Here is a 24,744-nt window from a genome sequence, read left to right on the forward strand (position 1 = left end):
TGGCGTTTGAGAGCCACTGCCATGGAGTATGGTTTGGAGCCAGTTATTGTTATATAAGCACGTCCCTTGGGGGTCTCATCCACTATCCTAATAGGCTTTTTGAATGTTTCGTCTAACACAAATAGGGGGTCTTTGGTTACGGGGTGGCATATGGAGAATTCTCATGTTTGGAAAATCAGATATTCTCCACCTCATTTCATCAATATAGAGCAAATTTCCTTCCACCACTATCGAGTAAGACATTAAGGACCCATTTTAATTGGCCAGAGACTTGGGTTTTAATGAGTCAGACATCTCTATGTGTCCCTATGTGAGATGCTGTGCCCGTGGGTATCATCATTTTTGGCTAGGAAGGAACATGCCTCCTGTGAAGGAGAGACAGGGTTCCACTGCTTTCCTGTAAGATTCAATGCTGTGAACATGTGCCTGATGCCAGGAGGGGAGGACTGTGGGCTGGTGCCCTGGAGTGCAGCAGTAGTGGGTGGCCTGGGTAGGTTTTCAGCAAGTATCAGTGCCAATCCTCCAGTTTTAGTGCAAGCAAGATGCTGGGCCAGCAGGAGGAGGCAGCCAGCCCAGTCCCTGTGTCTGCAGGACTCAGCCGTGAGCAATGATTGTCCCCTGGCAGCAAGGCGCTGGTAGCTTGGAGGCCTCAAAGGGCCAGAAGCAAGATTATAAAGAGACCAGTGAGTGGAGTCCGGTTTTGAACACCAGGAACAGGAAAATGTTTTTAGGATCAAGGATGCATCATCCTTACAGATCTGGGGGGTCGCTGGGGAGGTAGCTCACATGTTGAGGTGACCTTCTGCTGATGTGGCAGGTGGGAGCCTGTGTTCTACTGACTCAGCCATAGAAAGGAAGTGGGACAACATTTTGTAGTTATGTGCTGGTGAGGCCTGAGGTATGTGTTATACTTAAAAGGACAAAACATTCATTTTGTTAGACATTCTAAACAGAATTTCTCATTTGCTTTTGTTAAATGTCCTAAGATTCCATAGTTTTGATAAAGTACAAGAAAATATCAGAAACCTTGGGTTAGGGGAAGCTGGGGGCCTAGGGGTGTGGCAAGTGACCAAGAGAATTTAGAGGACTTCCTCAGAACAAGTTACCTTACCTCTTTTTTTCCACAGCTTCCAGCTAGCTGGTTCTTCTCGTCAACTGCGAGAAAATGCACCTGAAAAATTACTCCCATATAAATGGGCTGCTTATAATTCGGAATGTAGTTAAATTGGTTTTAAAAGCAACTTATGAATTATTTTAAAATACATTAAATAGATGTTTTAAAATACATTTATTTCATGCAGTTTTTCCCCAGGGTTTGGAGTTTGACGTTCTGGACCAAGCATAGGCTCTGAGCAAATGCTACCAGGGCTGGAGAATCAGTTCTGCCACTTCCTACTTGTGTGATCTTAGACAAATTTCTGAGCCTCAGTTTCCTTCTCAGAGAAATGAGACTAGTCCCATCCACACTATGGACAAGTCGTAGGAGGCGAAGGAGCTCATGTTTGTAAAGGGCCTTGCACGGTGCCTGAGACAAATTCAATGCTTAGCAAATGTTAGCTCACCTCTCCCTTTTCTTCCTGTATCTGATTTTGTATCCAAGTGTGTAAAAAATTTACGTGAAATAATGCAAAAAGATGAAAATCCATGTTTAGTCGTCTTGCCTTTGGTGGATGCTAGTTTACACTTCGGTGGAATGGTCAGGTTCTTCCCTCGATGTGCCTTGTGCAAACTGCCGCCTGGGTTGAAGTGGGGTGTTACTACGCCGATGGAAAAAGCGGCAGAGGTATTTCCTAAATGTCCCATCAAGAAAGACATACAGGAGAGGGTTGACGCAGCAGTGGGTGGTGGCGATGAGTTTAGTGATGAGAACACTTTTGTCCAGGTTGTAGTTGCTCTTGCAGTCACTCAGGGAGAAATGTTCTTTGAAAGTGGACAGGAAAAGTGTGATATTGTAGGGCGCCCACATCAGAAGGAAGACTACCATTATGGCAAAAACAAGCTTGAAAAGGCTATACCTCTGCTCCCCGAACCTTAGTGTTTTTCTCATTTGCACGTAGAGAAATGTAAAAATAAATAGGGGAAAGACAAGAACCGAAACATTCATTTTTAAAGTCAGAAAATGCTTCCAGAATGTCTCATCAGCTGGCAGGAAGGGAGTTCTGCTAAATGCACACTTGTATCTCGGGTCTTCCATCTGAGGTTTATAAACCGCAAATTCGGGCACAGTGGCCAGAATGGCTGTTACCCACGCCAGGGCACTTGTAACGATGCCACAGGGCACCCTCCTCCTGACTGAGAAAAAGTTTCCCTTGTGCAGAAACACTAGGTACCTTTGCACGGTCAGAAGGCAATTGAAAAATGTCTCACTGTACAGGCCCACAAAGTACAGTCCAATGAGAATTTTACACATGGAATCACCACCAGCGTGAGCCCAGAAGGGCAGGGTAAGCAAGAAACACAAGTTAGAAACTGCCAAGTTTAGAAGATAGATATTTTCCACGCGTTTGAGTCCTTTATATTTTACCAGGATAAGCACAACCAGGAGATTGTCCAGGACACCGACCACGAACACAGCAGAGCAGAGCGACGGCACCAGCTGGGCTGAGAGCGCCCAGGCATCATACTTGTCACATTGCTCTGCCTCATCGCTCTCCAGTTCACCTTCTATGAGGACATCATATTCATCCTCTGGTGCCAGCGTGTAATTGGCCATATTCAGGCTGCCCTGCGGAGAAATGGGAGATGATTTTCCCCTCCAACAGCTGTCTTATCCTGGAGGAAACAACAAACTGGACCCCGATTCAAACAGCCCCGCTTTCCCTTTCTGAAGCTACATTTTAGCCAGAGGAGTTCCCTATTTCAGAAGACTGAAATAAACATTTCTTTAACGTGTGCCCACTTCCCCAGAGCAGCACCATCCTCAATCTACTTGTCAAGCATGTAAGTGCTTAGCAGTGTTCCAGGTGCCACGGGAAATAAAGCTGGCATGACACCGTCTTTGTAGAACTTACCTTCTTTCAGCAGAAACAGGACTTGCCTACATGAACACAATATGGAAGAAAATATATAATTAAAGAGAACCAAGTACCGTGGCTTGCTTTTAAGAAACCGGTGTAGATCCTAATTTCTGCATGTTTAAGAAGTTTCCTCGCCCCCCAAAGCAGCTTCCTGTAACAGCTGAGATGTTTTTCTTGTGAAGGGTATAAACAAATGTTTGCAAAAGTGAAACCATGCTCAGCATCAACGTGGCCATGAGGGGTTAAATACATAGATGACACGCAGATGACTTACCACTGGGCCGAGCTCCTGGGGGGGAAGGGCGCAGCCTCCAAACCCAGCATCCGGGAGCTGTGGGAATGGCCCCAGACGTGGATGGCCTCCTTTTGATCAGACTGCTCCTGACCCTGAGGGGCACGAGAAACCACTGTGGATTCCCCTGGTGGCTCTACCCCCGCCACTCACAGAGCTCAGGGACCTACTGAAATAAAGAACTCAAAAGCTCCCCCAGGCCTCCAGAGGATCTCTGAAGCGTCTGAGAGCAACCGGGAAGTTGTTTCCTCCTCGCTCTGGCCCTGTACCCCGCCTTTGATTTCCCTGTGACCTTTGACAGTCGTCTTCTGGCCGCCTGAGATAAGGGAACTGTGTCACTGCTGCTCTGAGTGATAGCAAGGAAGTGATGTCAAGATGCTGAGACCTGCCAAGACCCTCTGGCTTGTGGCATGTGACACTCCGAGTAGGTGACAGGTATCAGCTACCGTCAGCAGAGAGGAATGTTCATGGTGACCACAAGTCCAGACCTGAGGGTCCTGATCCTCTAACGTGGCCTCTCACCAGTGTTTACAGAAGCCCACCGGCTGATTCGATATGGGGACCAGGAAGCTGCCGTGAGAGTCACAGTGTGTTTGGGTTTTTATTGTCATTTTTGAGGGACACTGTGTGCTTTGTCTAAAGACTGAGGCCTCAAGAGAGAATTTCAGGGAAATGGAAGCTACAGGGTGATGTCAGTTGGGAAAAGGCCAGGGGCAGAGGTGGGGCCTCAGCAGCAGTGAGCATAGGGCTGCCCTGGGTGTCAACATTGAGGAAAGCAAGGGGATTTGCCAGCAGCCAGAAGTGATTGCTGCTGGAACTCATAGGGGAGCTGACGCCGCTCTGCAAAGGAGAACCCAGAGGAGGAAAGCCCTGTGGTGACGACACAGAGGTGACATCAAGTCGCGTGGGAGAGAATGTGAGGGGGACAAGTTTAACCCCAAACTGAGGCTGGGGGCTACTGTAGGTTTGAGGCCAGAGAGAAGGAAATTGAGAGAACAGCCCAGATTTGGAATGGTGGGAGGAGGCTGTGGGGAGGGGAGGCTGTGGGAAGAGGGTGGGAGGGGGAGGGCACGGTTTGGAAGAAGGATGAACTGAGAAGAGGAACTTGAAAATACTGAAAAAATCTAGATGAGCTTCTCTTGGGTCAACGACTCAGCAGCTGCGACTAACCTAATTTGGGGACCAGACCTATTTGCTTAGAATTTATATATTGATTAAACGACATCCTTTTCACACCACAGATGTGTCTGAGGTAGGATTGAATACAAAATGTGTACCTGTCAAAATAGAAAATTAAGAAACTAGCCTGGCACTGCGGCACATTCCTATAGTCTCAACTGCTCAGAAGCCTGAGGTGGGAGGGTCGGTTGAGCCCAGGAGTTCGTGGCCAGCCTGGGCAACATAGTGAGACCCCATATCTATAAACAATATACAAATTAGCCAGATGCAGTGGCAAGTGCCTGTAATCCCAGACATTCGAGAGACTGAGGTGGGATGATCACTTGAACACAGGAGTTTAAGCCTGCAGTGAGCCACGATCATGCCACTCTGCACTCCGGCCTGGGTGGCAGAGCGAGGCACTGTCCCTGGAAAAAAAAAAAAAAAAAAAGAAGAAGGAGGAGGAGAAGGAGGAGGAGGAGAGGCGGGAAGAGGAGGGGCAGAGAGAGAACTATTAAGAGAAAAATAAACATAGAAAGAGCCCAGACAAATATGTGATTGAGCATTAAATTTAACTCCATGTGTGCCAAAAGTCAAGGCAGAAAGAGAAACACGGTGATGTTCGATGGCAGAGGGGTTGGTGCTGGCGGGAACCTAAGCTGTAAGTGCCCTCTTCTCTCTCGTGTGGGTCTCCTGTGACTGAGTGAGTGGGGGTCACCATGCCCTGGGACACTCTTCCCACCCCCTGCAGCCTGGGATCAGCAGTGGCCCCTCCTCCTGGGTCTCTCCAACTCCTGCAGCTGGGCAGGACACTCAGGACCTTGAATGAATAGGTGTGGGCAGCTTTACTCTCCATGCTTATGGATCAGTTCCAGAAAAAGGAATGAAAGTCAAGTCAGACTTTGAAACTTGCAAAACCCCAGGAGTACACACACTCTTCCTCATTAGTGGAGGACAAAAACAGCAGTTGGGCACCTCATGTATCACATGTCACAGAATCATGTGAGATGTGAAATTTCCCAAGGAAAAACACAGAATAATGAGGTGTGAAGTTTCCCAAAGAAAAATGTTTTGTAAATTCAGGATCACCCTGACTTCCTAATATTAGCATGGCCTTCACTTTCAGTGTTATTTTATTTTTGCCTGATTCCCAGCATTCTGCCTGTCCACATTCAGGCCATGAGGTCCTTGAAACTTCATCTACGTAGGAAGGAAGGAAGAGTTTAGAAGGCTGTAGTTGAGGGGAAAGGAAAGTTCTCTTTATCATTCTAATATCTGAAGCCATAATAGGGCCTCCTCTTTGTGAAACGACACCACATTCTGCAGCCTTGGCAAGTGGCCCACAAACCTTACCTTTGAAGGTCTGAGTTCCTCTTTATCACTATAATTCGACCCCAGTTTTAGTCGAAGGAACTATCACTGTATACTCTCATTCCCCACTTCGTGTAGATCACTCATTTACTCAACTGAATTATTCAGCTAGTATTTCTAGAGTGCCTAGCCTGTGCCCAGCTCAGTTCCAGGTGCTGGGGATGCATCAATGGACAAAACAGGCAAAAATCCTGACCTTCATGGAGCTCACATTCTACAGACAGAAACTAAGCAAGTAAATTGTAGGTTAGTAGGAGAGAAGTGCTATGGAGAAAGTGAAGCAGGGAAGGAGAGCAAGAGAGGCCAAGGTGGCTCAGGGATCACATTTTAAATAGTGTAGTCAGAGAAAGCCTTGCTGAGAGCTGGGTGTGGTGGCTCACGCCTGTAATCCCAGCACTTTGGGAGGCTGAGATGGGTGGATCACTTGAGGTCAGGAGTTTGAGACCAGGCTGGCTGACATGGCAAAACTCCATCTCTACTAAAAATACCAAAATTAGCCAGGAGGGGTGGCGGCAGGTGCCTGTAATCCCGGCTACTCAGGAGGCTGAGGTAGGAGAATCACTCGAAACCAGGAGGTAGAGGTTGCAGTGAGCCAAGATCCTGCCACTGCACTTCAGCCTGGGTGACAGAGTGAGACACCTTCTAAAAAAGAGAGAGAGAGAGAGAGAGAGAGAGAGAGAGAGAAAGCCTTGCTGAGAAGATGGGCACCAGAGCCACAAATGGTTAGGTCCAATAGTTCATGATCATTATCTCATTCTTTCTTGTCACTAAGTTCTTATATCAGGGAGGTGGAAAACACACACTGGGTGATAACCTTAGCAATGATTTTACCGAAGACGCAGACATTCTTCTTAATATATTGACCCTCAATAAAAAAGGCAAAGGATGTGAGGCTCCAGTTATCGCTTTATTGCCTTTCAGCTCTTCATCCACTCTTCTGTGTTCTGCCTTGTGAGTCTAGAGCTGGACCCCATAAACATTTCCCCTTTGCCAGCTGCTGTAGAAGGCATAAGAGGGTCACAGTAAGAGGCAGAGTTTTTTCTTTCTGGTTCCAGGATTTGTTTTTATTTTGTTTTTGTTCTTTTGGCTGATTTGCCAGTGCTGGGTGGAGACCCTGCAGTGCCCACTGCCCGGTGAATTTTGCCAACACCATGACAGTGGCTTCCTGCTGACTTTTGCTGGCACTCTAGTGGGTAGCTTCCTAGCAAATTTTGCTGGCACCCCAAGAGCATCTTCCTCACCATAGGCATGCCCACGTTCTTGGAAATCTCTCAGGTACCCCTTCGGGCAGTTTCCTGCTCACCAGCCCCAACCTGCCGCAACTCAGCAAACTTCTTGGGCATCCATTGGATTGCAGCCACACCCCCTCCAACAAGGGTGGATCAACTGGGGAGGGAGGGCATTTTTTAGTTCGCCCCTTCTTTGGCTACTCTGCCTTAGCTTAGAGGTGGTGGCTGCTCTCTACATCTGCCATTCCTGCATTCTTTAGAGTTTTCCTTACCCCCTTTAGAAGTTCATACCCTTTTATAAGTTAATAACTCTTTATATTTAATGTTTATTGTTCAAACTACTGGTGTGGTTTCTGTCTTGACTATATGCTGATTGATACACACATTAAATTTAGTTTAGAGAAAGGATGGGAGAAGGCTAGGATGATGTCTTTTTTAGAGATCTAACTTGATCTTGAGAAATAGGTATTAGACCAAAGAGCTAAAAACAGAACTACCATTCAACCCAGCAATCCCATTACTGGGTATATACCCAGAGGAATATAAATCATTCTACCATAAAGAAACATACATGTGAACGTTCATTGCGGCACTATTCACAGTAGCAAAGACATGGAATCAACCTAAATGCCCATCAATGACAGACTAGATAAAGAAAATGTGGCACATATACACCATGGAATACTATGCAGCCATGAAAAGAACGAGATCATTTTTTTGGTGGAAACATGAATGGAACTGGAGGCTATTATCCTTAGCAAACTAACACAGGAACAGAAAACCAAATACCTCGTATTCTCATTTATAAGTGGGAGCTAAATGATGAGAACACATGACCTCAAAGAAGGGAACAACGGACACTGGGTCTACTTGAGATTGGAGGGTGGGAGGAGGGAGAGGAGCAGAAAAAATACCTATCGAGTACTGGGCTTAATATCTGAGTGATGACATAATTTGTACAACAAACCCCCATGACAAAAGTTTACCTATGTAACAAACCTTCACATGTACCCCAGAACCTAAAATAAAAGTCTAAAAAATTATTATTTAAATGCATAATAACAAATGTGGAAAGTTTCAAAAAAAGAAAAATAAGTATTAGAATGTTTAGACTGATGATAATTTAATCTGTCCTTTACTATGGCTTCTTCAAATACAATCTTTCTTAGATTATCAATTAATCAATCCATTGTCTAATTTTCATTAGCAAATAATGTTACAGAAAATTTGTATAGAGAAAAACTATGATAGTGATAATCTCACATAATAGCCATTGTAAGTTTTAAATAGCACTGCTTCTTAATGGGAAATGTAGAAAAACTACTTTTAGAAAACAATCAATTTTCTTCTGAATTAATTGTTTGATATTGATTAGAAGATCGAAGAGGCAAATAACGGCATATAATTTTACGGCTTCTGAGACCATCTTATCCTGCCCCAGATTTTCTTTCCTGTAGTTGGCTGATCCCTAAAATTCCACTCAGCACCCAACCAGTAGTAGCTGGGATACCTGGGAGGGCAGATAATACTTCTAAAATGCAACTGTGTAGATAATCCACCCTGGAAATACAGATTTTATATGTGCTTACTGGGAGTGAAATAGTGTTAACTATTCCCTAAAGCAGTCTTTCTCAATGCATGTTCAGTTTATTCTGCAGTATGCTAAAAAGTGTAGAAAAAAGGACGGGAGGCTATTGCTCATTTAAGTTTGAAAAATAGCTGGACTGGAAAACTAAAGCAAATTTCTTTACTACAGGACTTCTCAGAGCCCTTCATATGCTAATAGGGATTATGATCCTCCATGAGGAAGAAAAGTATGGAGTGTTTCCCAAAATGTTTCGAATCCCTTTTAAAATTTTTGTATAGATACTTATAGGCTAAAAGTTCAGTGAGAATATTCTGAGAAATGCTTCCTTAGACATACAAATATTACAGTGTAATTAATTAATTTAATTAATTACTATTTTTAATTTAATTAATAATAAATAAATATTACTGTGTGGTCTAGTTCATCCCCTGCCCCAGCTCTGAGGGAGCGTAATTGACTGAGGGGCCCAGCTGCTGCACTCTGAGACCCATGTCTGCATTCATGCCAAGGCTGTGCCCTCCATGGGCTGCTCCCACTCCATGACCCTATTAGGGACACTATGACAGGCCCATCTCTTGAACAGGGACTCCTCTGATGGGTGCTTTTGGCACATGCTTCAGCCAAACCTTCACTTCCTTCCCCATCTCCTTCACTTGGAGTCAGACTTGCTGGCTTTCCCAGCTTCTCCTGGCTCCCTTTGCAGTCCTGCAAATGTCACAGACATTTCCTCTGTTACACTTCTTGTATGCCAGACCCCACCTTGGGTTCTGTATCTTGAAAGATTTGGACTAACATAGTCTTGGAAGGAAGGACATAATTTTCTAGAGTCTTGAGTCCTTTGCTTACCATGAAGTAATACATTTTGCAGCATCTCAACCCCTTTCTTCTTACCTCCCATTTACCCGTGGCCTGCATGGACCAGTCCTTTTGGAACACATAAAGCCACTTAATTCTATCATATTTCCATTCTGTCATGTTTGGCCAACTCCTCAGCTCATATGACTTTTTCTGTTCCTTGTTCTCTGCTTGTGCTTCCTCTGCCCTAACCTCACCTCCCAATATTCCGTTTTCTCCCATGCTTTTCCTCTATGTCTCTGGAACCTGAATTCTGACAATCTCCCTGATATCTTTGATTTATGCCCAAAATATTCACACCATCTCTGTCCCTTGAGGATACTCCTTCCCTCTCACATCTGTCTCAGATTTGGGAGTCAGAAGGTGACATCCTTGGCCTCAGTGCCACTTTTTGACTATTAATTCCCTTCCAGATATAAAGGAGACTGCTGTGGGCTCCAGTCCTCCGACTACATCGCCCTCTGCTCCACCTCACTGCTATCATCCACTGACTGCCTGGTTGCCCCTATTTTATTCAAGACTTGTGCACATGGATAAGGGGCTTCTATTCACCCCAGTGTCCCATATCATCCTGGTGGCTTAGTTGTCCATGTGGATGCCCATCTGGTGCCCAAGTCTCAGCTCATTAACTCAACTCCCTGGCCTTCGGTTTCATGCCACTAGTACCCAGCTGAGGTTTGTTACCATTGATTTACCGCTGAACTCTCAAGATACAATTGCTCACTTTTCTGATGACAACTTTTACTCCTTTGGTTTCTCTCACTCCATTTATTCTTTCTGTAATATGTGTTGTTCATCAAGCCTCCAGCCTCTGACTATCAGCCCCTCCCACGGTCACATCCCTCTTTGTCTAGCTGAAATCCAGTAGTCTATCACTTAGTCATTCTCTTGTCAACACACTGACCTCTCTGGAAGATCCAGCCTTAGATAAATTCTCCTCTACATTTTTTCTGTGAGTGTGTGTTTCTGAGAACAGCTGTTTAAAACCACTTAGCAGCTGGCTCAAGCCTGTAATCCCAGCACTTTGGGAGGCTGAAACGGGCGGATTGCGAGGTCAAGAGATCGAGACTATCCTGGCTAACATGGTGAAACCTGTCTCTACTAAAAATTCAAAAAATTAGCCCAGCGTGGTGGTGGGTGCCTGTAGTCCCAGCTACTCAGGAGGCTGAGGCAGGAGAATGGTGTGAACCCAGGAGGCAGAGCTTGCAGTGAGCCGAGATCGTGCCACTGCACACCAGCCTGGGCGACAGAGCAAGACTCCATCTCCAAAAAATAAAAAAATAAAAAATAAATAAATAAAACCACTTAGCAGCGGGGCTCAAGTTTGTAATGCCAGCACTTTGAGAGGCCAAGGTCGGCAGATTGCTTGAGCCCAGGAGTTCAAGACCAGCTTGGGCAATATGGCAAGACCATGTCTCTACAAGATATACAAAACATAGCTGGGAGTGGTGGTGTGTGTCTGTAGTCCCAGGCCCAGGAGGCTGGGGTGGGAGGATTGCTTGAGCCCAGGAGGCAGAGATTGCACTGAGCTGTGATTGTGCTACCACTACACTCCAGCCTGGGTGACAGAGTGAGACCTTGTTTCAAAAAAATAAAAATAAATAAAACCACTTAACTACGTGGACAAGATACATCAGTATTTTAAGATCTTCAACTAACTTCCAGAGATTCATCTAGATTCCCTGACAACTCTTCTGAGTGTGACAAGTTGTCACTTTTTTTTTTTTTTTTTTTTTTTTTGAGACGGAGTCTTGCTCTGTCGCCCAGGCTGGCCGGATCTCAGCTCACTGCAAGCTCCGCCTCCCAGGTTCACGCCATTCTCCTGCCTCAGCCTCCCGAGTAGCTGGGACTACAGGTGCCCACCACCTCGTCCAGCTAGTTTTTTAATATTTTTTAGTAGAGACAGGGTTTCACCGTGTTAGCCAGGATGGTCTCGATCTCCTGACCTCGTGATCCGCCCGTCTCGGCCTCCCAAAGTGCTGGGATTACAGGCTTGAGCCACCGCGCCCAGCCACAAGATGTCACTTTATCCCATTTTTCCATCAACTATTTCAAGCTGCCTAAAGCTTCCAGTCTCTTCACCCCCATTCTAATGACTCACGTTTACTCTCAGGAAATGATCTCATCTTCTGCTTTTCTCAGAACTCCTCAACTCCTCAGGCCCCAACTTAAAGTGCAACTGTGGTATGTCTACATTTTTCCTCTCTCCACAGGCAGAGTTGCTGCTCTTACACCAAAGGCTAATCTCTCCCCCTGCACTCTGGATCTCATTCCATTTAACCTTCATCATTTTTTCCCACATTTTCTTTGAGTCCCAACTTTTTCCTCTCCATTAGATTATTCAGAATTTTTAAATGCTCAGATCTCTCCCTTAAATAAAGATTACAAACCCACCCTTGACCTCAAACATTGGTCTGACCAATGTCTCTTGTCCCCCTCTTCCAGGCAGCTTCATTAGTTGTCCAAACTCTGTTTCTACTTCATCACTGCTCATTCCCCACTCTACACTCAGCAGCCTGGCTTCTGCCCCCACCATTCCACTGAGATTGGTCTCCCTGGGTTCACCCACATATCCTTGTGGTTAAATGTAATCAGCTGCTGGGGCAGCTAATGCATCATGTGCCCATGAACAGGAAGTGTCCAGGATCTCCTGACTCTCCAATACTATAGACAATAACAACAACAATAAAACCCAGACATCAGTCCAGCCCACAAACACCATTACATTTAGAGATTCCCAAGCTGAAGTGGTGCTTAAGATTTTTTTGACACCTGTTAAAACGTTACAGAATCTAAAAACATTAATACAGGACTTTGCAGTGAAGATGACAGTGTAGTGTAGATGAAGATGAGTAAAGCAGGATAGCAGACTCCTTCCTCCTCTAACATCTCAATGACAAAAACTAGTTTTAAAACTATAAAATCTGCTGGCAGCAACTGAACAAGAAATAGGGCACAGTCTTACATCAAAATGTTGAAACGTGGTGCTTTAGAGACATACCTAAGCCCAATCCTACTGGGTTTCCCAATCCTGTGGAAGAAAGAAGGAAAATAAAGAAATCCTGAGAATTGTCTAATACTCTCCAATTAGGAGACAAGTGGTCTTGGAGGGTGAGTATGCATTCCTAGAAAGAAAAGAAAAATATTTCTTCAGTTTGACTTGAAAAAATGGAAAAAAATAAAGAAAAACAAGACAAGAAAAAGGAGTTTAAAAACCCTATTGAGTTAAAGCTCCTACATTCCAGAGGGTAGAAGGGTTTCTAGGACTTTTCATAGGCCAGGACAATGTGCTGAGTTAGGGCAATAAGACAAATTCCACAAGAGTGAGATACACCCTTGTATATACCTAATTGGCTCTGATATAAAATTTGTTGCTTTTTTAGGATTTTGATTTTTTATAAACATATTTTCAATAAAGTAATGATTTAATCAAATCTTTAAGGGTTCTACTAGTGTGTAGAGCTTTGTTAGAGGTTTACAGAGGTTTATTAGCTCTGCCAGCTATCACTCAGGGTGATCCATTTCCTTGTGTGTCTTGCAGTTTCATTGTGAGTGTGTTTTGATTGGGGATTATTTTCTCTGCAGTAGCTTTTCCTGGCTTGAAGTGGGAGCACTCCTTTCCAGAGGCGTTTTGCATTTGTTTCAGCCAGGAACATTGAGGGCATCAATGGCCTGATATGAATTTTTCCTGCCTGGTTTTGGGGTCTTTCATTTTGAGGGTATTATAAACCTGTGCATGAAGCACAGGTTTTGTGTTCTCAGAGACTTTTTCCCCTACCACTTAAAGCCTAGGCAAAAGTAGGTATTTGTGTTTTCCTCTGCCTGTGGGTGAATTTCTTCTAGTCCCCCTTTCCCCAGGTGCTAGATTTACATCAGGATCTCTCAGTTCCAGCTCCCCGTATCCCATAACCTTCAGCCTTGCTGTCTGCCCCATGTCAGAGTTACACTGACATGGCCTTTTTGATGTGTGTGGCCTTTGATTTGTCTGCATCAGACGGTAACCGAAATGGTCTCTTTCCATTGAGTAGCGTTTCAATGAACATTTGTTGTAAAATGTGGTCCCTTTATTCATCTCGTAGGTATTTAGTGCCCACTGTCTTACAGATCTTCCTTTTGCCCTTCCATATCCATTCTCCACTCTACCCAGTTTTATTCCGGGGGAAGCTCACCTTGTTAACAGCAGGCTCCCCTGTCTTTTGATTTTCAGTTGTGTTTGGCTGATGGGGAATTTTAGGCAGAAGACTGGAGAGCAAGGTCAGGGGAATCAGGCCCTGGCTCCCTCCTGATGGGGTCTCAGTGGGCTGATGTGTCCCTTGACATAAGGGCGGCTCTTGTCAGACAGCTCCGCCCCTTGCTCCATCTGGCCTTGCAGTGGGAATGGTGACCTGCTCTCACTGGCACCAGGCACCATACTGTGTATTGTGGCCTCCCTATGCCCTTTCCAAATCTTTGTATAGAATCCTTCATTAAACTCGCCTCAGTTGCCTACCTAAGTGTGCTGTTTGGCGTCTGCCAAACTCCTGAAGGACACCTCTCCCAAGTCCCAGGAACTTTGCCAGACCCTGGTGAGAAAATAGTGAACAAAGCGGAACCATCCTCTGTCCTCATGGCACTGACATTCTAGAGGGAGATTCAGGTGCAGAACTGATTATAATTCAGGGAGTCATGTGCCAAGCTGGGGGAGCACACAGGAGCGATGGGAGCCGTCTCAAGGGCACCCAGCCTGACTCAGGAGGGGCGGGGGAAATTTCCCCAGGGAAGGTGTCATCTCAGTCAAGGACGCATGGATGCGAGCTGGCCAGGTGAGGAGTGGGCCTCTACCCCCCTCCTCCTTTCCTCCTAATGTCTGCTTTTCAGGTTCTTGAGGGATCACTTACTTGTCTCTCAGAGATGGGGCAAGAAAAGAGAGAGTGATAGAATTCAAGGTGGTGACATTGTATTACTTATTGGCACCTGTGACTGAGTCTTAGTGAAAGGGAAAATTGAAACCAAGAGCCAGACTATTTTAGGTTGGATTCCTGGGAATCCAGGGCTCAGGCTCTCTGAGAAGGAGGGTTGTGTGCAGCAGACTTGTAGGGAGGGTTTCCAGGAGACACAACTGAAAAGGAGAGAACAAGACAGGACCGGGCAGAGGGAAAGCTGCCCATGTGGTCACAGAGGAGGCCTCAGTTATTCCTACAAGGAATTAGGAATTGAGGGGAGGGCGCCAGACCTCTGCAATCCGACATTAGCCAGTCATTGGCTCAGCCATCCCTGGGAAGGGGGCCTGGGCAGGCAGCTCCAGTTCCCACAAAGGGGAGTAGCTGTGAGTTCTAGCCCCTCTGTTCCCATCTACAGGGATGGGGGCATGGAGAGATGCATTGACTTGAAGAGGACATCTGGGCAGAGTCCCACAGCATCCACTGTACAGGAAGAGGGTTCTGAATTTCCTGCAAATTTCATTTACTCTGAATGATAGAAAATGGAAACTGAAATTTCTAAAGCCACAGTGTCACAAGACCACGGAACCCACATATGGGCACACCGAAGGAGGAAGTCACGTGCACAGGAGGCCACACTGCCCACTCGCTCCCCTAAACTATGCTGCTGGGAACTCATCCATCATCACTGGAGTGTGAAGTGCCCAGTTTTCACAGGGTCAGTCGGGTTGGACAGACACTGGTCTGATATGAGTAATCTTAAATAGACAAGAAAAATTTCTTTTATGAATACAGGTAAAAATTAATACATTAAGTAGCATCCTCATTCAAGAAATATTCCCTTTAGTAAAATTAAATGACACATTGCAACTGTACAGGAAAGGGTTTGGGCCTGGTCTTCAGTCTGGATGGTGAGGCCCCTAAGCTGGGGACTGTCAAGGCCCTGCTTCTTCCTGCTCACGTCTCCCCCAAAGACAGTCCCAGAGTCTCCACAGAGGCTCCAGAGCCTCTCCCTTCCCAGGACCCACAGCTTCCTAGCACTTGACTGGAGCCAGCTCCTACATCTGCACAGAGTCCACAGTTCCCATCTCAGTCCCACCTTCTGGAAAGGGTCTTGGAAAGGGCTCCTTCCCTACCTGGTAAACCAGGACCTTCAAACTTCAGAGGCTGGTCCTGTCCTCTCCGGAGAGCCCAGAGCTTGGGGGCAGAAGTTGTGCTTTTCTAGCGGAAGGAGGGAACATTACTTTGTATTCCTTTGCCATGAGTGGGCAGAGGAGAAGACCAGGCAGGAGTTATAAAGTCGTTCTGCATTGTGATTGCATCACAGGGTTCCATGGATGTTTTTTCCTATTTTGTCTTACTCTATGTCTCTGCAACATTTGACATTGCTGACACTTACTCTTACTCCCCAAGCCCTCTCACCTGGGCTGCTACAAAGCCCTGGATTTGGCTCTTTCTTGGCACATCTCCTCATTGTTCTTTAGGGCTCCCTTTGCTGCCTGTCTTCCTCGGGGTTCTGTTTGATCTATTGAGTCCACCCTACGGCATCCACTGCCTGTGACCCCAGATGTAGATCTCCACTCATTCTGCTGAGTTCAATGTTAGCACATCCAGCTTCCCCCGACACTGCCACCTGCAGGTCCCCCAGGATATCCAACTCAGCCTGTCCTGAAAACCAAACTAATTGACCCACATCCTAAAACCAGTGCTCTCCTTTCCAATGGGCCAGGACTCAAGCCTTGACCATATGCCTCCCTAAAAGTCCTGATGATCCAAGTCCTCCCTTGCAGCCCTCAGATCCATTAACTTCTCTCCACTCAGGGCTTTCCTACCTTGGAAGAGGCTTCTATATTCTGGAGAGAGCATTGCCAAACCTCCACCTAGGGGGTCTCCTCCATTCTTGCCTTCCTCCAATACAGTCTCCACATTGCCAGGGCCAATCTAAAGTTCAAAACAGGAATCTTCTCCCTGGCTTGAAACTCCACCCACGCCACGGGCCCACACTCCTCAATGCCCACAGTGTGCAAGGCCATCCCCACCTGTCCTCTCCTTCCCAGGTTCCAGCCGCATTTCTTTCTGCTCCCTTCTCACTTTCTGCTCTCAAGATGTCACTTACTATTTCCTGAAGTTGTTTTCTTCCCATGTTTTCTCACACACCGTTTCCACAGAAATTCCTGTATTCCCCTCACGTAATTCCTTGTAATTTCTCCTGTGTGAGAGAACCCACCCCACTCCATATACAAACAAGCTGGGAAAGACTGAGAAGTGCTGGAATCTCAAGACGCCTTGCCAGCTGGGAGACAGTTCTCCAGTTGTGTGCGCGCCACTGGGGAGGCTTGAGAGGGTGGTGTTCTGGCCCCTGGTGGGACTCACGAAGGGCATTTGGGAAGGCAGTGGAAATGGTGGAGTGATGAGAATGAGTGGGTGAAGAAAAAGAGAGTTCTTACGACAGCCTGAGTCTCCTGTGTCCATGCTAAGAATCCTGAATGTTCCATGAGTCTGGAGTAAGTCGCTGAAATCTGCCAGGAGCCTGTAGCAGCCCCTGACATCAAGGGGGGCCCCGAGCCCCCTTGATGAGGATACAGCAAGGAGGAAGCACTAGAGCAGGCCTCCTCAACCACAGCCCGGTTGATGTTCTGGATGGATAGGTTTTTGTTGTGGGGGATTGTCCCGAGTGTTCCAGGATGTTGAGGTGCATTCCTGACCTTCATCCACTAGATGCCAGCAGCACTGTGCCCTCAGCTGGGATAACTAAAGTGTCTCCAGATAACACTAGATGTCTTCTGGTGGAACTGTCGTCCTCTGCTGAGAACTGAAACACTGGAATTGGTAACTGTGGGGTGGGGGAAGAGAAAAAGATTGGCTGGGGAGCACTGAACAGAAAAGGAATCCTATGTATCTTGAATTTGACTGAAAAATCACAGGGCTGGATTGAACATGTTAGGAAGGGTTAAATGGGTTCTAGAACAAATGCAGCTCAGGAGGGAAAAGATTGTTTGGTTATAAAATGGTTTCATTTGTGCTGATTTAACCATGAGATATCAGAAGGCTCATTCTTTGTTCTCAGGTTTTTGCTGAGCCACACCACTTCCAACATTCTTTTATACACTCTTTTTAAAACCTGAACATCTTATTTTCTTCTGTAATACCACTTGGCCCCACTACAAACTCGACAGTAGTTCCAAGTGGCCGGAGAATGACACTTTCGATTTATCCATCCTATAAGATCTAGACAATTTTTGTCTTAAAATGGGCAAATGGTCTGAGATGCCTGACATCCAGGCATTCTTTACACATCTGTCCCTCCCTAGTCTGTGCTCCCAGGGCAACTTGTCCCAAATCTTTCTCCTTTCTCTCCTGTCTGTCCCTTCAGTCTCCACCCCAAGCTCTGAGTCCTTTGAATCCTCCTTTTCTACGGACCCATCTGACCTCTCCCCTTCTCCCCAGGCTGCTCCTCGACAGGCCGAGCCAGGTCCCAGTTCTTCCTCAGCCTCTGCTGCCCCACCCTATAATCCTTCTATCACCTCCCCTCCTCACACCTGGTCTGGCTTCCAGTTTCGTTCCGCGACTAGCCCTCCCCCACCTGCCCAACAATTTCCTCTTGGAGAGGTGGCTGGAGCTAAAGGCATAGTCAAGGTTAATGCTCCTTTTTCTTTAGCCGACCTCTCCCAAATCAGTTAGCGTTTAGGCTCTTTTTCATCAAATATGAAAACCCAGCTGAGCCCATGGCCTGTTTGACAACACCCTTAGATGCTTTACCACCCTAGACCCGGAGGGGCCAGAAGGCTGCCTTATTCTCAATATGCATTTTATTACCCAATCCACTCCTGACATTAGAAAAAGCTCTAAAAATTAGATTCCAGCCCTCAAGCCCCACAACAGGATTTAATTAACCTCGCCTTCAAGGTGTACAATAATAGAAAAGAGGCAGCCAAGTGGCAACATATTTCTGAGTTGCAATTACTTGCCTCCGCTGTACGAGAAACTCCAGCCACATCTCCAGCACATGAGAACTTCAAAACACCTAAACCGCAGCGGCCAGGTGTTCCTCCAGGACCACCTCCCCCAGGATCTTCCTTCAAGTGCCGGAAATCTGGCCCTTGGGCCAAGGAATGCCCGCAGCCCAGGATTCCTCCTAAGCCATGTTCCATCTGTGAGAGACCCCACTGGAAATTGGACTATTTAACTTGCCCAGCAGCCACTCCCAGAGCCCCTGGAACTCTAGCCCAAGGCTCTCTGACTGACTCCTTCCCAGATCTTCTTGGCTTAGCAGTTAAAGACTGATACTGCTCAATCGCCTGGGAAGCCTCCTGGACCATCACAGACACTTCAGGTAACTCTTACAGTGGAGGGTAAGTCTGTCTTCTTCTTAATCGATGCAGAGGCTACCACTCCATATTACCCTTCTTTTCAAGGGCCTGTTTCCCTTGCCTCCATAACTGTTGGGGGTATTGACAACCAGGCTTCTAAACCCCTTAAAACTTCCCCACTCTGGTGCCATCTTGGACAACATTCTTTTAAGCACTCTTTTTCAGTTATCCCCACCTCCCCAGTTCCCTTATTAGGCCGAGACATTTTAACCAAATTATCTGCTTCCCTGACCATTCCTGGGCTGCAGCGACATCTTATTGCTTCACTTTTACCCAACTCAAGACCTCTTTCACATCCTCCCCTTGTATCTCCCCAGCTTAATCCACAAGTATAAGATACCTTTACTCCTACCTTGGTGACCGATCATGCACTCCTTATCATCCCATTAAAATGTAATCACCCTTACCTCACTCAACACCAATATCCCATCCCACAGCAGGCTTTAAAAGGGTTAAAGCCTTTATCACCTGCTTGTTACAACATGGCCTCTTAAAGCCTACAAATTCTCCTTACAAATCCCCTCTCCTACTCGTCCAGAAAACGGACAAGTCTTACAGGTTGGTTCAGGATCTTCGCCTTGTTGATCAAATCGTCCTTCCCATCCATCCTATAGTGCCAAACCCATACACTCTCCTATCTTCAATACCACCTTCCACAACTCTATTCTGTTATCGACCTCAAAGATGCCTTCTTTACTGTCCCCTTGCATCCCTCCTCCCAGCCTCTTTTTGCCTTTACTTGGACTGACTCTGACACCCACCAGTCCCAACAACTTACCTGGATTGTTCTGCCCCAAGGCTTCAGGGACAGCCACACTACTTTGGCCAGGCCCTTTCTCATGATCTGCTTTCTTTTTGCCCATCTGCCTCCTACCTTATTCAATATTTTGACGATCTTCTTCTTTGCAGCCCCTCTTACCAATCTTCCCAGCAGGACACTATCCTGCTTTTTCAATATCTCTACTCAAAGGAGTACCAAGTATCCCCCTCCAAGGCACACATTTCTTACCCTAGCATTACCTATCTTGGTGTAATGCTGCATCAACATACACACAGCCTTCCTGCAGACTGTATTCAGTGAATCTTCCAGATCCCAACCCCCACCACCAAGCAACAACTCCTTTCCTTCTTAGGCATTGTTGGATACGTCCAACTCTGGATATCAGGCTTTGCTATCCTAACCAAACCACTTTACAAGCTCACAAAGGGTAATTAAATAATCCCATAGACTGTAATTATTTTCCCCATTCTTCCTTTCACTTTCTCAAAAAGGCCCTGGAGACAACTCCCACACTAGCACTCCCTGACTCATCCCATCCTTTTTCCTTACACACAGCTGAAATACAAGGCTGTGCTGCTGGGGTCCTCACACAGGAGCCAGGCCCATGATCTGTTGCCTTTATCTTCCAGTCCTCCAGCAGGCTAGACAGGAAATTCTCCAGGCTGCTAATCTTCTCTTGCCTCCTCCAAATTCCCAGCCATTTGAAGATACCTTAGTTGGACAATCAGTCCTTCTCAAGTCTGACCCCTCAGACTCTACAGCTTTGATGGACTGGACCCTACCTGGTCATTGATAGCACCCCAACTGCCATCTGTCTGCAGGACCCTCCCTATTCGGTTCACCGTTCCAGAATAAAGCTGTGACCATCAGACAGCCAGAGTGATCTCTCCTCTTCCTCCTGGAAGTCACAAGTACTCACCCCTACTTCCCTTAAACTCGCTTGCATTTCTGAAGAACAGTAATAACTCTTACGAGCCTAATACATCCCTTCAGTCTATTAAGTCTATTCATCCTTACCTTACTTTTTGCAACAGAGCTCTATGCAGTCACCCCCACTACTTGGACTGTGCCCCCAAAATTTGTCATCTCTACTATCTTCTGTCTAGTCACACTCCTATTCACCATTCTCAACTACTCATAAATGCCCTGCCCCTGTTTGCACTGCCGGTTTACACTTTTTCTCCAAACCATCATAGTGCATATCTCCTGGTACTATCCCCAGTCCGCCACTCTTGACTCCCTCTTGGAGTGGATAGATGATCTTTGCTAACAGGGCACCCTCCAATACTTTCACCCTGATGAAGTCCTATTCTTTACTTTTATACTCATTCTTTAACAAACAATTGCTGGCTTTGCATTTCTCTCTCCTCCAAAACCACTGAGGCCTTGACTAGCTCACTGCTGAGAAAGGAGAACTCTGTATATTTTTAAATGAAGAATGTTGTTTTTACCTAAATCAATCTGGCCTGGTATATGACAATGTAAAAAAACTCAAGTATAGCGACAAAAAACTCACCAACCAAGCAAATAATTTTGCTGAATCCCCTTGGGCACTCTCTAATTGGATGTCCTGTGTCCTCCCAATTCTTAGTCCTTTAATGCCTGTTTTTCTCCTTCTCTTACTCAGACCTTGTGCCTTCCGTTTAGTTTCTCAATTCATACAAAACCACATCCAGGCCATCACCAATCATTCCATACAACAAATGCTCCTTCTAACAACCCCACAATATCACCCCTTACCACAAAATCTTTCTTCAGTTTAATCTCTCCCACTCTAGTTTCCCACGCTGCCCCAATCCTGCTTGAAGCAGCCCTGAGAACATCGCCCATTGTCCCTCCATACCACCCCCAAAATTTTTCGCTGCCCCAACATTTCACCACTATTTCGTTTTGTTTTTCTTATTAATATAAGAAGATAGGAATGTCAGGCCTCTGAGCCCGAGCTAAGCCATCATATCCCCTGTGACCTGCACGTACACATCCAGATGGCCTGAAGCAACTGAAGAACCATAAAAGAAGTGAAAATACCCAGTTTCTGCCTTAACAGATGACATTCCACCATTGTATTTGTTCCTGCCCTACCCTAACTGAGTGATTAACCTTGTGACATTCCTTCTCCTGGACATGAATCTCCGGAGCTTCTCACTGAGCACCTTGTGACCTCTGCCCCTCCCTGCAAGAGGACAACCCCCTTTAACTATAATTTTCCACTACCTACCCAAATCCTATAAAACTGCCCCACTCCTATCTCCCTTTGTTGACTCCTTTTTCGGACTCAGTCTGCCTGCACCCATGTGATTAAAATGCTTTGTTGCTCACACAAAGCCTGTTTGGTGGTCTCTTCACATGGATGCGTGTAACACAACCACCTTCAGGGCTCGAGAAATCCTCCTGCTCTGCCTCCTGAGTAGCTGGGACTACAGCTCACACCACCACCCCTGGTTACTTTTTGTATTTTTTGTAGAGATGGGGTTTTGCCATGTTGCTCAGGCTGGTCTTGAACTCGAGCTCAAGCAATCCACTTGCCTCTAGCACCTAAAGTGTGGAGGCAGAACTACTTCATTCTGAGAATATGGGAGAAGTGGGGACTTTGCGTCCATGTTAGTTCAGGCACAAGTTGCAAGAAGCAGAGGATGGCTCAAGTTTGCCTAGCAATACAGGCCAGTGCTGGAAGATTGGTGGCATTGGTCACAGGAAAGAAGGAACTACTGGACATATGGACTTGGAAAACACATGACCCAGGGCAGTTCTGTGATGGGGCATCTTCCTTGGATGGTCATGGGTCTATTCTCCAGGGCACTGCCTCTGTGGGGTTGCATCATGCTCACCATTTCTGGAAGCAAGAATCCGATGGATGCATCTTGGGTAGTGCACACCTAGAATTCATGGTAGGAAGGTAGTCTTTTTCATTTGTGTCCATTGCAATGGTCCTTGGCAGAAAGCTCTTTTTCCTCCACTTCCCTCATCTCTTCTCTCTTCTCTTCTTTTCTCTTTTCTCTCTTTATCTCTCTCTCAACTTTGTTATGAAAATATTCAAATATTACGTGGGCAGAAAATAGCATTAATATGTTAATTCTCCATATTCCCATCACTCAGTTTCAACAATTACAAACATATGCCAAAATTGTTTCATCTATGCTCCTCTCCCTTCCCTCTCCCTCTCACCCCACTGGATTATTTTCCACTGGTATTTTAGAGTGTATCCTTAAGAGATAGGACTCTTTAGAAATAGCTACAAAAACATTATTGTACCCCAAATTAAAGCATAATGAACATAATATTATATCTAGTCAGTGTTCAGATTGCTTCAGTAGTCTCATAGATGTGCTTTCTCATTGGTTTGTTCTAACCTGGACATAAACAAAGCCAGTGCATTGCATTGTACTGTTAATGTGCAACAACTCTTTTCCCCCTGTTCCACGTTGGCCCCACTTTTTCCTGTAGAACTTTCTATATTCTGGATTTGGCTGGCTGCATACCCTCGCTTTCTCACCATCTCACTGCCTCTGCCGTAGTCCAGGCCTTGTCAGGCAGGGAGCTTGTGACTCCTCCTGCTCCTTCTTTGAGTCACTTCCCTTTGTCCTATGGACAGAAAGCTTTTTCTGAAAAAGCAAATCTGATCATGCTGATACCAGTGGATTACGAGAGGTCCCTAAACACTGGTGAGACCTTGACTCCAGCTGGTGTCGAGGGTCTTGACACTGTCACAAGAAGGAATTTAAGGACGAGTTAGAAAAGTGAAAGTAGAGAGACTTATTGCAAAGCAAAATGCACGCACTCAAGAAAGCGGAGTGTGACTGGAGGGGTGGCTCATTCCTGTAATCCCAGCACTTTGGAAGGTGGAGGCAGGCTGATTACCTGAGTCCAGGAGTTCAAGACCAGCCTGGGTAACATGGCAAGATCCCGTCTCTACAAAAAAATACAAAAAATTAGCCGGGTGTGGTGGTGCATGCCTGTTCTCCCATTCAGGAGGCTGTTCAGGGGGCTGAGGTTGGAGGATTGCTTGAGCCCGGGAGGTGGAGGTTGCAGTGAGCCGACAAAGTGAGACCCTGTCTCAAAAATAAAATAAAATACAGTGAAACCCCATCTCTACTGAAAATACAAAAAATTAGCCGGGCGTGGTGGTAGGCAGCTGTAGTCTCCACTGCTCCGGAGGCTGAGGCAGGAAAATGGCCTGAACCCTGGAGGCAGAGCTTGCAGGGAGCTGAGATCGCACCACTGCATGCCAGCCTGGGCAACAGAGCGAGACGCCGTCTCAAAAATAAATAAGTAAATAAATAAATAAATAAATAAATAAATAAATAAATAAAATAAGAAAGGGAAGTGCAGGCATACTCAAGAGAAAGTTGTGCCCAGTAGGGTTTGGGGCTTCTACATTATGGGTTTCTTTAGCCAAGGGGTGGAATATTCATGAAGTTTCCTGAAAAAGGTAAAGATTTCTCAGAGCTGTGGTGCCACCCACTTTGACACCAAACGTGGGTGTTCCAGGAAAGGGAATGGCCCTGGTGGGCGTGTGGTTTGGTATTGAGCGTATAATGAGGTTCTCGGCAAAACCCAGGACAAACCCAGCGCCATGTTGGATCCAGTCAGTGTTAACCAGCCTGGGCTCACACCTTGGTTTTCAGGTTCTTATTGACTCCCAGATTATGCACCTATTTCAACAGTTTCCTTTTTACTAGCCGAACTGCTGCCTGGAGTTTTCCATTCTCCTGTGACCGCACTTATTATTCCTGTCTCAATGCTACTCTTTTTTTTAACACTGTCAGGGGGTGCCTGTGGCCTGTAGAATAAAAACTACACTTGACAGCTTGACATAGACATTGCAAACAGTAAACATTTAATAAATGTGGAATTAACACGTGAATGGGGACTGTGGAGTAATAAATAACTAATTCACTCGGGTACTGGGCTGGTGAGAATCCTTGTTCTCCTTCACCACATGCTTTGCTTCTGCTCCAGTGGAGGGCAGAGCAGAGGGGAGGGCTGGAGGGAGTACCTCCCGATCTTCTTGTCACTCCGTACTGCCCACTGTTCCTGATCTCCCGCAGGAGGAATGCATGCACACAATCAGACACACACACACCAACGTCTGTCTGTCTGTCTGTCTCTCTATCTATCTATCTATCTATCTATCTATCTATCTATCTATCTATCTATCTATCTA

General features: G+C 46.1%; 1 protein-coding gene and 1 long non-coding RNA gene across 8 annotated transcripts in view; one reads left to right on the top strand and one right to left on the bottom strand.

Moving 5' to 3' along the window:
- Positions 1 to 1,269: 1,269 nt before the first annotated feature.
- CCRL2 (C-C motif chemokine receptor like 2) lies at positions 1,270 to 23,419 on the bottom strand. Of its 6 annotated transcripts, XM_023231326.2 has the most exons (4): positions 22,409 to 23,418; positions 15,566 to 17,262; positions 3,292 to 3,404; positions 1,270 to 2,725 (listed from the first exon to the last, which is right to left on the bottom strand). In XM_023231326.2, exon 4 carries the CDS (start codon positions 2,711 to 2,713, stop codon positions 1,679 to 1,681), a length of 1,035 nt encoding a protein of 344 aa, XP_023087094.1. In that variant the 5' UTR covers positions 2,714 to 2,725; positions 3,292 to 3,404; positions 15,566 to 17,262; positions 22,409 to 23,418; the 3' UTR covers positions 1,270 to 1,678. The 6 variants fall into 6 exon arrangements, with proteins under 6 accessions (XP_023087094.1, XP_023087097.1, XP_023087095.1 ...); XM_023231329.2 differs by lacking the exon at positions 3,292 to 3,404 and having other exon boundaries at positions 22,409 to 23,419; XM_023231327.2 differs by lacking the exon at positions 15,566 to 17,262.
- Positions 3,321 to 24,744, top strand: part of LOC111555366 — a 41,747-nt gene continuing 20,323 nt past the window's right edge. Inside the window, exon 1 of one of the 2 annotated variants that reach the window (XR_002735522.3) lies at positions 3,321 to 3,896. This is a non-coding gene — a long non-coding RNA (uncharacterized LOC111555366). The remainder of the gene's footprint in view (positions 3,897 to 24,744) is intronic. The other variant, XR_002735523.3, reaches the window with a different exon arrangement.

Source organism: Piliocolobus tephrosceles, chromosome 2, assembly GCF_002776525.5.
Source record: "Piliocolobus tephrosceles isolate RC106 chromosome 2, ASM277652v3, whole genome shotgun sequence".
NCBI lineage: Eukaryota > Metazoa > Chordata > Mammalia > Primates > Cercopithecidae > Piliocolobus > Piliocolobus tephrosceles.

Bases quoted from the DNA above. Each gene is read 5' to 3' on its own strand.
- CCRL2 (XM_023231329.2), bottom strand. From the start codon at position 2,713: ATGGCCAATTACACGCTGGCACCAGAGGATGAATATGATGTCCTCATA.